The sequence below is a fragment of the Octopus bimaculoides genome, chromosome 18 (genome assembly GCF_001194135.2).
Source record: "Octopus bimaculoides isolate UCB-OBI-ISO-001 chromosome 18, ASM119413v2, whole genome shotgun sequence".
In the NCBI taxonomy this organism is placed as follows: domain Eukaryota; kingdom Metazoa; phylum Mollusca; class Cephalopoda; order Octopoda; family Octopodidae; genus Octopus; species Octopus bimaculoides.
The window spans coordinates 39,083,718-39,099,027 of NC_068998.1; the positions used below are offsets into that span (position 1 = coordinate 39,083,718).

Genomic DNA, 15,310 nt, shown 5'->3' on the forward strand with positions numbered 1-15,310 from the left:
TATATATATATATATATATATATTCTTTTATTTGTTTCAGTCATTTGACTGCAGTCATACTGATGATAATTTGATCACCAGCATATAGGAGTTCCCATGGACAGCCAGTCTTACATTCATTTGTGATGGTCTGTAGGGCTATAATGAATAGGAGAGGTCTAGCTACTGCATGTGCAAACTAATCCATTTAAATTCCGAGCAATGCCAGGTATGTCTGCTAGTCAGCTTATAAAAACAAGACATGACCTGCAACAATGAAAATGAATGTTATATTGAAAAAGTACTTCCCATCAGCTTTTCAATGAAGCTCAAAATGTACAAGCTCTTAATGGCTTCGATCCTTCAGTATGGGTATGGAAACTGGAGATGTACAGCTGATATATAATGAAGAAACAGGTATTTTAGCACATGTCTATATAAGGTTGCTATGTATCTCATACAGAGATCACAGAACAGCAGCCTTGTCAGGCAGTAAGTCACCAAATATGCTGGTAAACAGGAAACACTCCTTGCTACAGTCAAGTATCAACAGCTCATTTGATACAGATACCATAACTCTCTGTCCAAAATCATTCAGAACAGCTGAAGAAAATAAAGAAGAAACAGACAAAGATAACTCTGCTCTATCAATATTAAGGACTAGAACAGTGGCCCTTCTATATATGATGAACAGCAGAGATCAGTGGCAATTCTTGACTGTCAGTGCATTTAGAGTAGCACCTCAATGAATGGTTGTACAAGACACAGGAAGATGATAATGATGATAAATTTTTGATACACTATGTCAAAATAAAAGATGAGGCGATCATGGCTGGAATATCTTTGACCATAGGCCTACAAGATCTGAGCTCACTAAGGATTAAACAGCAACTACAATTGAAGCATTACAATTATTATACAGTTTTCTGAGACATGGAATTTAAATTGGTGGTTGTGGTGAGCAGCAATGAGAGGAAAGTGGTGGGCCATTTATGCTCCAACTGGAGCAGGCAGATTTGATTTCTTCTGTTATTAACCCATTACCTCCCATAATTCTATTAACTGGAATTTTTTTTTTATGAAACTTTGATTTCTAGCATAAAACAGCCTTAGAAACACGCTGGAATGATCAAAATAACATTTTAAATAGAAATAAGCAAGATATTGGGTGAAAAATTAGCAAACCTCATTTGAATATCAGAGAAATATACCAAGTAGATATAGCAAAAAGGTTAGATATGTGTAAATATTGACAGATAATTACGAAATTTGTAATTTTTAAGTGATCTCATATGAGATCACTGGTAGGTAATGGGTTAAGAACTATTTCTAGGAACATTGCTCATTAGTGACAGTGAGAAATTGGGATGGAATTTTGGATGTCTGCAGGGACTGTGTGAGAGTGACTGATAGAAGATGGGAATGCAAAAGCTCACATACCTTCTTGGTCAATTCAAACTGTCTAACCAGGTTTTTGCCTTGTTTTTCCAAAAGTGCAAATGAGAACTAGGACAAATTGCAACAGGTCATCCTGGTCATATTTAGATAGAAGTTTCATCAGGTTAGCAGACAAAATTAACCTAAGTTGTCCACACTTTCAGACAATGCACTACACGAGCCACAGACTTGTGATCTGTACAGTCAATTTGGAACTGACTACAAGACAGGGACCCAGCTATATTTTGCCCTTGTATTGTCTCAATGTCTTTGGCCTTTGTGGTCAATAAAAGAGATCATCATCATCATTATCATTAAGGTGGCAAGCTAGCAGAATTATTAGCACACTGGGCAAAATGATGCTTAGTGGCATTTTGTCCATCTTCATGTTCTGAATTCAAATTCTGTCAAGGTCAAATTTGCTTTTCACCCTTTCAGGATAAATAAAATAAGTATCAGTCGAGTACTGGGGTTGATATAATCGACTTACCCCACCCCTGAAACTTCTGGCTTTGTGCCAAAATTTGAAACCATCATCATCATTATTATTATTATTATTATAGAAGGTGGTGAGCTTGCAGAGTCGTTAGCATGCTGGGCAAGATGCTTAGCAATATTTCATCCGTCCTTAGGTTCTGATTACAAATTCTACCAAGGTTGACTTTGCCTTTCATCCTTTCAGGGTTGATAAATTAAGTACCAGTAAAACACTGGGGTCGATGTAATTAACTCATCTCCTCCCCCAAAATGGCTGCTCTTGGGGCAAAATTTGGAACCATTATTATTATTAGTAGTAGTTATTGGTATTTAGACATTAAGCTGGCATAATCATTTATCAGTTCCTCTACCCTTACTTTAAGGTGGGTGGCATGTTTCACCTTTGTCTAACCTACCACAACTGCATGGGATAGAGTACACACAGATTTTGTCATATTCTCATCTCAAAAATATAGAATAGCATAGAGAGTGTGGGTAACAAATCTGAATTTGATGGGATTTTGATGAAATGGGATCAACCAAAAACTTTCAGTAAGGTTGATCATCACTACTTATTTGTAGCCATCCTCAAGGCAGCCAATTCTGGACTCTTATCAGATGGCTATGGTGAGAGAGATAATTTAGTAGACAAGACTGAAAGGACTGCAGACAGATATTTTTTTCTGGCCAAGCTCTCATCTGAATTTCTTCAAGAGGAATGTGAAGATAGTGAGAAAGGTGCTGCCCTACAAAAAATTTGCTGAAAAATGAGAGAATGAAGAGAAAGGGCCAACTCTCAGTATTTGCTTTATAGGCTGGAGAATGTAGTCAGAAGAGAGCACTTCCCCTCAATAGCCAGGGACAATCTTGGATCTGTTAGAGTTTCTTGATTGGCCCAAAGTGGCTGCCCCTCCCTATTTGCATATCTCGCTTCATTCCTTTTGTAAACTGTTGCTTTCCATAATCAATTCTGTGTAAATACCTATGCCTGCTAGTTGAGTGGACTGGAGCATCGTAAAATGAAGTGTATTGCTCAAGGGCACAAAATATCATCCGGCCCAGGAATCAAAACCACAATCTTGTGATCAGGAGTCCAACACTCTAACCAGTAAGCCATGTGCCTCCATTACATCAGTACTTCTGCACAATCTGGATTTTAACCTGTAAGCATTCAAATTACTCAGTCAAATGTGATGTTTATTTATTCACACTGTTTTGAATTACTCATGCATTATCTCGTAGCTTTGAGATTGTAATGATGCGATTTATTTTTAGAATAACATTGTAGGGTGGGTGTGACAAGCCAGATCTGGCTGCTTGGAACATAAAATAAAACAGGTAGAATAACTGGGCCAGATATGGCCAGTTTAAGTGCTAAAGGGTTAAACAAAGAAGGAAATCATTATACTAAGAAGTGAGTGAATTCTTGTTGCTGTTGTTTAGCTCTCAGTCAGTCCTGGCCTAGTAACCCATCTTTGATCCATAGGTGTTCCAGCCATATTCATCCAGTCTTTTGTGTTTGCATTGTGTATCTATGAGTACATTATTTTGTGTGAATTGTACAGTGGCTGTGTGAATTCATTATTAGACTACTTGGATTGGTAGTCATAATTTCAAGTTAGCTAAAGCCATATTTCTGATCAAGGCAAGTGGTCGATGCCAGTGCTGCCTGACTGGCTCCTGTGCTGGTGGCACGTAAAAAGCACCGACTACACTCTTGGAGTGGTTGGCGTTAGGAAGGGTATCCAGCTGTAGAAACCTTGGCAGATCAGATTGGAGCCTGGTGCAGCCTCCTGGCTTGCCAGTACTCAGCATGGAAAATGGATGTTAAATGATGATGATGATGATAGCTTCGTTACCATGCAGTCAATGCCATCGACTCTTCTATGCAAGAATTGGTCTACATAGTTATCAATGCTGTCACCATAAAGGAAGCTTTCAGCAAAGAAACTAAATTTTCAGATATGAGATAAAGCTGATGATAATGATGACAACGATGATGCTGATGACATGCTAAGATCAAATTCCTCTGAAGCCGACTCTGCTTTTCATCCTTTCAGGTTGATAAAATGAAGGACCAGTGAAATATTGATATCAATGTAATTGACTAACCCCCTCCCACAAATTTCAGGCTTTGTACCTATATGAGAAACAAAAATTACATTGTCTCATTTACTCCAGGTATCATGGACACATACAACTCTTTCTGATGAAATAGGTCAATAAATCCATACAAGAACAAACACCTTTAATCACATAAGCTCACCAACTGAGTATCGTATGAAGGCATGGGATAAATATATTACCATTTTATCTCGATACGCATGCACACACATAAGAGCATGTATATACATATATATATATATATATATATATATATATATATATATATCACATACACACACACACATATATGTTTATACAGATAAACTTACTTTTGCTTGAACATATATAGACGATGAGAGCAAGCCTGTATCTGTATGTATATTATATATATATATATATACATATATATATATATATACACACACACACACACACACTCCAATAGATTTATTATGCATGTATGAATACGAATGTGTAAGAGTCTTTTTATTTATGAGAATGTAAACTACTTTGGTAAATAATGAAACACTTTTGACAGATCCGGAATACATTCTTGACCAACAGCCAAATCGTTAATGTCAAGGAGAATTTTGATTGGTTGGCACTTGAATAATTAACCTTCACATGTTCAGGTCACAAATAAAATTTAGATTTCCCAATTGTTAATGACAGCAGGATCTTAAGAAAAGCAGTATCTCTAAGGTTCAGATATAGCTCTGTTGTTAATAAGTCTGCTTTGAATCCACATGGTCCCAACATGAATTTCAATGCACAACAACTTGGGTAGTGTTTTCTACAGTAATCTTAGGTTGATCAATACTTTCTAAGTGGAATTTGGCAGACATAGTAAGTGTGTATGCATGTGAATGTATGTATGTACGCACACATGCACCTGTGTTTATGTTTACATGAAACTAAAAGCAGGTATTGTTTTATGTTTTGTGTCTTTATGTCCAATAGGGGCAGACATGGCTTTATGATTCCCAACCACATGATCTTGGGTACCATACTGAGGGACATTTGCCCAAGGTACTTCTTCTATATTAGCCCCAGACAGACCAAAACTTTGTGAGTGGATTTGGTAGATGGAAACTGAGAGAAGCCTGTTCTATATCTCTTCGAAACGCCAGTGTTAGAATGGTGGCAGCTGATGAAGAAAATGTTCTCTATGTGGCCTGTGTGTTTTCTGTACTCTGTTTATCATTTTGTCTACGTTTTGTTTGCAATGTCCTGTACTCAGATATGCATCTATATATACAGGTGGATGTAGGTATGTACATACATGTACGTATATATGCATATATTCATTTATTATTTGTGTATATATATATATATATATATATATATATATATATATATATGTATGTATGCATGTATGTGTGTATGTATGTGAGTGTGCCTCCATAGCTTGACTTCCTGTAATAGTTGTAAACGAATGTTACCATCATGCAAGCGATATCCTTTGTTTTCAATCTTTCATGAAAGACAGGTCTGGTCATGGGGAATATTACCTTACTTGGAAACGAGTGATGGTTGGTGAGAGAAAGGGCAGCTGGCTGTAAAAATTCTACCTCAACAAATTGTATATGACCCATGCAATCATGGAAAAGTGGATGTTAAACTGATGATGATGAACTTAGCATTTCAAAATAAGTACAAGACTGAAATCAATATTGGAGTCATTGATTGGATCTACAAAATTCCCTGATGACTTTGCTCCAGTATGTCTGCAGTCTTATGACTAAACCAATAAAATAATCCTTTCTACTATAGGCACAAGACCTGAAATTCTGTTGATTACATCGACCCCAGTGTTTCACAGGTACTTAATTTATCGACCCCGAATGGATGAAAGGCAAAGTCAACCTTGGTGGCACTTGAACTTAGAACCCGAAGATTGATGAAATACTGCCAAGTATTTTGCCAGTGTGCTAATGATTCTGCCATTCCGTTGCCTTAACTAAACCAATAAAATAATAAAAGCTGATTACTGAAAGATAATAAATCTAGTTTATTTTATTAAGTAATCAGAAAAGGTCATAGCCCTCTCATGCTCATAAAATAGAAGACACAGGGTAACATCCATATATAACTTGTAGTCCTCCTTGATTGATGAAACTGAAGAGTAAACTGGGTAACATCCACGAACTTAGTGTCTTTCATGATAAGAGTGAGGAGGATCGGGAGAAACAACCATGTACTTTGTTGTCTTTCCTGGAATGTTGTAATGGTCGTTTCCCCCCATCCCTGGGGCATTAAGTAGAGTAAGTGGAAAAAACTTAATTCGAATCACCTGTGAAGTGAAAATGGTCCACTGTTTCAACATCCCAGGAATTTAGCGTTCAATAATTCATTTCTTATATAGACACGAAACTTGACAATTTTAAGGTGAAAGAAATATGAAATTGGAACATATTTACCACCACTAAGACATGGCATTTGATTTATAGCCTAAAAAATTTGGTCTTCGTAACAACATCAAACCTTTTATCACTCCATGGCACATAAAATAAGTACCAGTAATACACTGTGACTGTTCCAATTCACTCCCTCCCGTCCCAGTACATTTATAACCTTGTGCTAATGTAGATAATTATTATCATTATTTAATACCGACTCCTGTTAACAAAGTGTGGTGTCTTTTGATTGCCAAGAGACGTATTCGATTGAATAGTACCTCAGTATATTACTGCTACTTATTGTTGATTATTGATCCTGAGTTCGAGTGAAAAGTCCGATGGATCTTGACGTAAATTGAAATTAGAAAAGAAATGAAAAATAACTTTACGAACAACAATTATCTATCAACAAATTAAAGGAAAATTATGCCGCAAGGCATACTTCTTAATTCATGATACAACCAACCTGTAGCCCCTACAGGTGACAAAATTAAATTGTGACAATCATAAACAAGTTAAAACCAAGGCAGAGTCACATGTTAGTAAATTTTAAACTAAAAAACATTCCAAGTTACACATCTTAACCTGGGGCAGCCCTAGTTAATTATCTTTTCAAACTTTTAGAAAATCACTTATTTTATTACTGTTCCAAATGTCGTGGTGTAGTCACTTTTAACAACTTCACGGCACGTCCCAATGGTATTGGTGACAGCACCCTATCCTAAAGTCAAGTCCCCAGTAATCTCAAACGATAAGAAACTTAATTATAGTTTTACAGTTAATTAACAGTTGATAACACAAACGTCAGAACTTACCTTGTCCACAATCAAATTTGGACTCACATGAATGGCTACACCCGATCAGAACCGACTTGGAACTAACCAACGACAACCTTGGACACTCTATACATGCTTGTATAGTCAATTGAAATATAATGATGACGATGAGGTGGAGAATAAGTTGCACTCAGGTAAAGAAATATAACCACAGCAACAAAAACAGCAGTAAACAATAGAAGTAGCAACAAATACTACAGCAGTGGCAGCAGCAGCGGTAGTAGCAGTAGCAGCAGCAACAACAAACAGTTTGGTTATTTTGTTGTTTATATATTCACCCCCAGCAACGAGCAACCGGGGATGGCAAGATGTGTAGACGTCACCGAAACATACGCACAAACATCGGTGACGTCATGCTCGCATCACTTCACCACTCCACCACCACCTTGTTGATTATTACAACAGTTTAATGTCAATACCGGGGTAGAGGCGGACGGAGGAGCATTTTTTTCAAGGTGAGTGTTTTAAAACGGGTGGCCAGAGAGAGAGGCAAACAGTTAGCGAATGCGAGAGAAAAGACGAAAATATGCATCAGACTGGAAAAAGAAATGTAATATTATTAACAAGATAGACAGATAGAAAATAGTTATTTAAATGAAAGAAAACAAAACCCGAGATAGGATTTTAAAGTAAAAGTTTACTTTGGAGAAGGGGAAAAAAATTTATGGTTGTTTTGTATTATGTTAGCATTGAAAATGGAAAAAACATGATAAAAAATGCAAAATTCATTATCTTCATTTTACTATATATATATATATATATATATATATAATATTTAAAACAAGCAAAATTAATTAGTAACAAAAATTGTCAGTTCGGCTCTACTGACAGTATTCCATTCTCACAGAAAATAAATGATTATATATATATATATATATATATATATATTTATTTATTTATAGTTTTTATTTTTGTTATTTTTTCTACTCTTAAATATGACTAGAGAATGTAGACATTTGAGGAGAAAGTGAAAACATTTTTTTTTTTCAAGAACGTGTATACATATAAGAAAGGTATTAAAAATAAAAAAAAAGGGTAGGCGATAAGTGAGGAAAGCGTCTAGAAATAAGTGAAAATGTCCAAGTCGATATATATATATATATGCATATGCGCATGTTTGTGTACAGGGGCCGCTACCATTTCCAAGTTGCGTAGTACGATAAACCACAGACACATATATCTTCAAATACCCACAAATGGGGAAAGGAAATCTTAAAATTAAGACTAATTAAATTCTAATCAATTGTATTACATGCAGAGATCTATATACAGACTATCAGTCACACTGTCTTTATATACGTACGTGCGTGCATGTATGTATACGTCTGTCTATTTACCTGTCCGTCTAAATTTATGTAATTTCGTGTCTGTCTTACCTTTCGATCTATGAACTCGTATATCTATCAGTTTATTTATCTCGTATATCTAAAATGCCGTAAGATAGCTGCATGCCTGTTGATACTGTAAAAATACACTAAATGTCTCGTATCTTTCTTGACTTTTCTTCGCATTAAACCGCCCCTACACCTCGCCCCTTCTCTGTGTTATGGTTTGAAATGTCAAAGGTTCACCCTTTTGGCATTTGTCCGTTTGCCAAACACAGACAGACATTGACGTGTATACACACGTGTGTATGTATGTATGTATGTTTTAACTATTTACGCTCTTGTTTTAGATAAAATATTTTTTCAACATTAATATAAAGGTATATATATAAGTGTATGTGTACATATATACACGCGCATATACATATACCTATATATTGTAACATTTACATACACACATGCATGCGCATATACATAGACGCATACACATTCCTTCCTGCTACATGTGTATTTGCACGCACACACTCTCACACACATATCCTCATACTCTCATTTCTTTCCTGTTATATATATATATATATATATGTATGTATTTAAGCTTTTCTGTTGATTTATTTTCTCTTTGATAGCCAAGGAGTGGTGCGGGGACCGAAAAGCAGACATCATGGTGATCAAAGTTTACATTTCGAATATTACATGCAATAACAAGGTGAGACGACTGCACATATACATAACTCAACATTATACATACGCTCGTATATAGTCATTCTTACTCATACCTATATGTATACACTATGCGACCCATTTATTGTTTCTGAGATGGGCACGGACGGCCCGAAATCAATCCCTTCTCCTTGTAAATAAATCGGTATGGCTGTGTATGGTCGCAAAGAAAACATATACATACCTATGCATTCTCTAATATATACGCAACTGTTACACTTAACATATATGTATGTATAATTCTTCATAAACCTAAATACATATGTATGTTATTTATTTATTTTTGCTCCACTCTCAAGTTTTATTTCACATACAAATATATAAAGGTGTGGAATGTTTCTAGATTTACGGGTAATTGAAAAGTACCCATTCTTTTTTTCTGAAAGTTATGAGGAAATAAAGTCGACTCGTATGAATTATCCGAAACTCGTTTCCCCCCACTCCACAACTACCCATCCAAAATATATAATGGGAATCTACACCACCTGAAAGGTATATGTAGAAAATTTCATCAAGAAATATCCATTTTTCTAAAAGTTATAAAGAAACAAAGTTGTGTGTGTGAGGCACATTTGTGTAGGTATGTCAAGCAATTAATGTGTGTGTGTGTGTAGGCCTTTAAGTTTTAACTTGAAAACTTTTTATCTTATGTACTGGAATGATTGAAATAAAAAATATTTTTCATTTCCAAAAAAGAAAAGAAAAGAAAAAAAAATTATCTTTCAAAGGCGCTAAGAGATTTTATGTGAATATATTTTTGTTTATGTACTTTTAAAATGGTGGGAACAACTGTTTTCGTTGGAAATATAATTTATTAGAAATATTGTCGCATTGAATAATTTATATTTCTTAAGATCTAACACTCCCCCCTCTCACTCTCTCTCTAATACATGTGTGTGTACGTACGTATGTATGTATGTGCGCATACACACACATACATAGTACAGCGATTTTAAACAAACACGCAAAGTGTGAGGCAGACACAATAATGCGGCTGTATACACGCATACACACATCTTGTATACTCACACAGTGTCCAAATATGGTGTTGAGAGAGAGGTTTAGCGGTTTGATAAGTAGAAAGTGAGGGTGGTGGGGTTGTAGAGAAACTGGAGGGAAACATGTAATCAGTTTATTTATGGCTGGGCAGAACATGCGCATAATATACATACATATATATATATATATATACATACATATATATATATATGTGTGTGTATAAATATATATGATGCGTTATTGACATGTAGACATTCTGTTACATGGTTGCCGATTAGCCCCAGGCCAATCCTGGTTGAGCAGACATTTGATCAAAGCACATTCCAGCCCAGACGTTACCAGCCCCTGTCTTTTACCTATGTGCAAGGGAACCCAAGAAAGATCTCATCATTCAATGTGTTTTTTCTTTCTTAAAATAAAAAACCGTACAGTGTACTTTTCAGTGATATTTGACTGCTATTTTTAGCATGTTGAAGTATTACAGAAATACAACCTCGTTCACTTGCTGCTCCCCCTCTAGTGTATAGTTGTTACTACGACACCACTACCAACACTACTATTACTACTACTAGTAGTAATAGTGCTGTAACTACTAACCTAATACTACTTTTACTATATAGTCTTTAGTATTGTAGTTGCTACAGTAATAATAAAAACATCCTTTACTAACTACTACCACCATTATATTGCGGTTACTGAATATTTACTGCATCGGCTACCGCTAACACCATAACTATCATCTGAGCACTGCGACCATTGATGGTGCTACGGCCACACCATTATCAATGAAACTTTGTACCTAATCTTCTATGTCCACTACATCCATCATTGGTCATATATCTTATATTCAGCCATCAGTCATTGATCATTGTCTGTGGTCAGTCATGTCAATTCGGCTATCAGCGGTCCCCCATTTCGTGGTCGTCTGCACCAAGATAGCGGCCAGTTTGGTGGTCATGTTCCCTACAAACATCGACGGTCATTTGTTTTGAATGGTATTCAGTCGCTGGTCGTCCGTGTCTAATATAACCACCGGTCAGTTGTCTATCAAATAGATCATCATATCTTTTTTTATATGTCCAATGCAGAACCCCAGTTGGTAGCTATCCGTGTCCAAAACAGTGTTGCCGATCATCTTTATCCAATAGCGCAGTCAGTCATTGGACATTTGTATCTAATACGGCCATTTAAACGGTGGTTATCAGTTACTAATAGTACAGTCAATGTACAGTGGCCATCTGTAGTGTGGTAGTGTCCAGCACATACATCAGTAACTGTGACCACTCCAGATATCACTTATCCATTACAGCCTCTAGTCGGTCGCGTCCAAAACAGCCTGTCAGTCGGGTGTCCTCTGCAACCATTATCCTCTTTCCAAAAACTTAAACTGAGCGCTGTCGTGTCGCCTCTACATCTATTCACATCATCTTTCCGTAGCAGACGATCTTCAACTTCCCTCGCTCCTCATACTTTTCCTCTCCTCTTCCACTGTGCTCTTAGCTTTCCATACGCTTTCTTTGTATTCCCCTTCCACTGTGCTCTTAGTTTTTCTATACTTTCTTTTTTTTCTCTCCTTCCTCCTGTATCGTTCATCTCCCTCCTTTACTATTGCTACTCCCATCTTGCTATTCGAGCAGACGATCCATACTTACTCTCGCTCCTCCTCCTCCTCTCTGCGTGCATTCGCAGATTTCACTCCTACTTTTCTCCAGTGCTTTTCTCTTCTCCTCTCTTTCTCCCCATATTTTACCTTTATTTCTCCCACTTATACCACTTACCCTCCTCTATCATTCCACCAGGAACATCCTTAGTAATGTTTGCTTCTCGCCATTCTGTATACATCTAGTTAATTCCTTTTATCCCATCCTCTTCTCTCCCTCTCTCTCTCTCTCTCTCTACATCTCCATTACAGTTTCATTCTGTCTTTCGTCTAACTCTCCCTCCTTTCCTCTCTCTCTCTTTCTTTATCTCTCATCTCACTTCTGTTTTCAGTTGTGCTTAATTACCTCACCTCCTCCGTGTTTTTCATCTCCTTTTCACAAGTGAAGAAAACAGATGCTGGCCTCGTCTCTATCTCTCGATAATTCTTCATCCTCTTACTTTTTATGCCTGTTCTTCAGAAACAACTTGGCGAAATTCACAAACTTGATCATTTTCCCTCCCTTTCCCTCTACTCTCTTCTCTTCTTTTTCCCTTCAGTTTTGTCTTATATCTTCAATCTGTTCCTCTCTGCTTTCCTACACGCACACACAAATTTGTTTGTCTTCCATCTCTTTGTAGGCTCCACTTTCATTCACATCCCCCCACCATCACTTTGGATCTAATCACTCTACATTCTTCCTCTGTCCACCCACCCACCCACGAGTTATTCTCTCCATTCTCTATTTCTACTCACACATACACTATTCTCTACTTCCTTCGTTTATTCTATCTCTTCCCTCACCCGCCCTGCCTTTATTCTCTCCCATTTCACCCTCTTTGTTTATTCTCTCTACCTATCCCTTTCTTTAATTTCTCTGCCTGTCTGTTTCTCTCTCTCTCTCTCTCCTCTTACCCACTCTAACCTTTATTCTTTCTCTCCTTTCACCAATCTATGTTCTTGCTCTCTACCTACATTCCGTTTATTCTCTTTCCCCTTTCACCCACTTTCCGTTTATTCTCTGTAGTCCCTCTTTTTCCATCCACGAAGTCTCTCTTTTTTCTTCATTTTCTAAGTCTAATTTTATTCTGCCTCTATTTTCTGAATAATCTGTCTGCATCTCTCTCTCTCTCTCCAACTTTTTATTAATCTCTCTCTACTTGTCTTTCTCTCCATTCTCGTTATCCTCTCTTCGTTAATTTCTCCAACAGTCTCCCCACTTCCTGCACACGTCTTTCTTCAACGAACTCTAACCTAATTTATACATTTAACATTCCTTGTATCGTACATAACAAAGTTGTCTTTTACGGGTTTCAGTAGCCGGCGATACAACTAACCTTAGTACATTACTAGTATTTATTTTTATCTGCCTCAAAGAAATTTGAACTCACACAAGTGTAGATAATGTGAAGCATTTTCGGTGGTCATCTCTCCTTTCTCACTCGTTCTCTTTCTCTCGCACACAATCAATTGCAATATTATTATTCCTCCCTTTCCTCAATCAACAAGGAAGGGCAAGAAATTTGAGATGATTTCAGCATAATAAGCTACGAATTACAGCCCTCCTCCACATGCCCACACTTTCTCATATAGAGGCTTGATAGAAGACATATTTAGCACACCTACTTAGCGAGCTCAGATAAGTTACAAGATTGACATGGCTGGGTAGAGAAATTACAACTAACTCAGAATACTACTATCATTTTTGGGAGACTACATATTTTTTTCTTTTTTTTCTTTTCACTTTAGGTTTTAGAGTTCAATTCCCGCCAATATCAATTTTGTTATTTGTTTCATCAGGCAACATTAATCTCTTACTGAGGGCAATATATTTAGTGTTTGCCATGTTTTCAGGTCATGTCTTGGATTCAGGTGTCAAAATTTGCACCTGGGAAGAATTTTTAAAATTCTACTAAAGTCCGGAATTTCAGTTTCCATTACACACACACCAAAGTATGAGTTGAGCGGGGCAACAGAGGTCCTTGGTAGCTGACCTAGATTCTGACCGTCAGATGCGATACCCGTAATGTTATTCTTTTGTTTTGAGGTCAATCCCGCTGCATATTGACTTACCTTTTCAGTGTTCATTTCAGTATTGATAAAATAATACATGTAGTGCACTGGATCATTTCTCTATATCCTTCCCATATAAATTTGCGAGAACCAAGTATTTTCTTTTTCAAAGGTTCACTGGGACTCTATGTAATGGATAGCTTGTAGTTTAGCTGTGGCAATGTACATTGAACTTACGACCAAATTATAAGGGATTCTCTTAATGGTAAGCCCACCTTGGAGGAAATAGCAACCAAATCGCCCTCAAATTGTTCCTCGTTGTCCTTAAAAGTGTCAGTTGGATGGTGGTGGTGGATCTTCATTCCAACATTCTGGTCATATGTACCCTTCAAAGCTGTTTCAAGCATGGCTATCAAGTCCTGTATTTTTTTTTTTTCAGGCATTATCTTCGTGACCTTCGTTTTGAAAGACCATAAGAGGACCTTTTTTTAATTCTTCCTACCGTCAGACTTTTTAAAAATTTTCTTTTTGAAAATTTGAAAATTTTCTTTTCGAATGGCGAAAATTAATTTTCCCTCAAAATTAATAATCCTTTCTACTATAGGCACAAGGCTTGAAATTTTGGGAGGTGGGCTCGCTGATTACATCAACTCCTAGGCAAAGTTGACCTCGGCGGAATTTGAACTCAGAATGGAAGAAATGCTGCCAAGTATTTTGCCCGGCATGCTAACGATTCTGCCAGCTCGCTGCCTTCCTTGAAATTAATAATAAGGAAATTACAAGTTAGAGTAAGGTGTGAACAGAGAAACAGTTTGATACTATTTTTAGCATGTCACTCGAACGTAAAGAGGTCACTTTCTGAATTCCACATGTATAATTGTATTTCCTTGAATTGTGGTCATAATATTCATCTTAAATGATTCAGGGAAAAATTTTAGCTCAACTCTGCTAACGTAGTTTCCTCACTGGTTTCAGATTTATAAAGGAGACAGAATGAAATTGTGTACTGTTCTTTGTCGTAGTCACACATAACATTTCATCTCTTCTCCTTCGAAATTTGAGGAACTAACTAGTTAAATCTCTGAGTTGGCGACTTGATTTTCATCTCTCATGAAATGTTAAAATACTTTTTAGAGAAAACAATTATCATTTATCTTTTACTTGTTTCAGTCATTGGACTGGGGCCAAGCTAGGGTACCGCCTTGAAGGGTTTAGTCGAACGAATTTACTGCAGTATGTACTTTTTTAAAACCTGGTACTAATTCTGTGTCTTTTGCCGAACCGCTAAGCAGCAGAGGACGTAGGCAAACCGACATCGGTCATCAATCGGTGACTGGGGACAAACATAACACAGACACACATTTAGATACGCACGCT

General features: G+C 36.8%; 2 protein-coding genes across 7 annotated transcripts in view; one reads left to right on the forward strand and one right to left on the reverse strand.

Annotated features, from left to right (window-relative positions):
* Nucleotides 1-7,544, reverse strand: part of LOC106881950 (uncharacterized) — a 41,908-nt gene extending 34,364 nt beyond the window's left edge. The window contains exon 1 of the mRNA XM_014932480.2: nucleotides 7,214-7,544. The gene's annotated coding sequence lies outside the window, so the exon portion shown is untranslated. The remainder of the gene's footprint in view (nucleotides 1-7,213) is intronic.
* Nucleotides 7,538-15,310, forward strand: part of LOC106877443 (glutamic acid-rich protein) — a 121,707-nt gene continuing 113,934 nt past the window's right edge. For 4 of the 6 annotated variants that reach the window (XM_052974303.1, XM_052974304.1, XM_052974309.1 and 1 more), the window contains exons 1-2: nucleotides 7,724-7,784; nucleotides 9,189-9,268. In XM_052974303.1, the coding sequence (XP_052830263.1) occupies nucleotides 7,739-7,784; nucleotides 9,189-9,268 (126 nt within the window). In that variant the 5' untranslated portion in view covers nucleotides 7,724-7,738. Of the gene's footprint in view, nucleotides 7,690-7,723; nucleotides 7,785-8,793; nucleotides 8,874-9,188; nucleotides 9,269-15,310 lie in introns of those variants that run through there. The other 2 variants (XM_052974307.1, XM_052974308.1) reach the window with 2 other exon arrangements.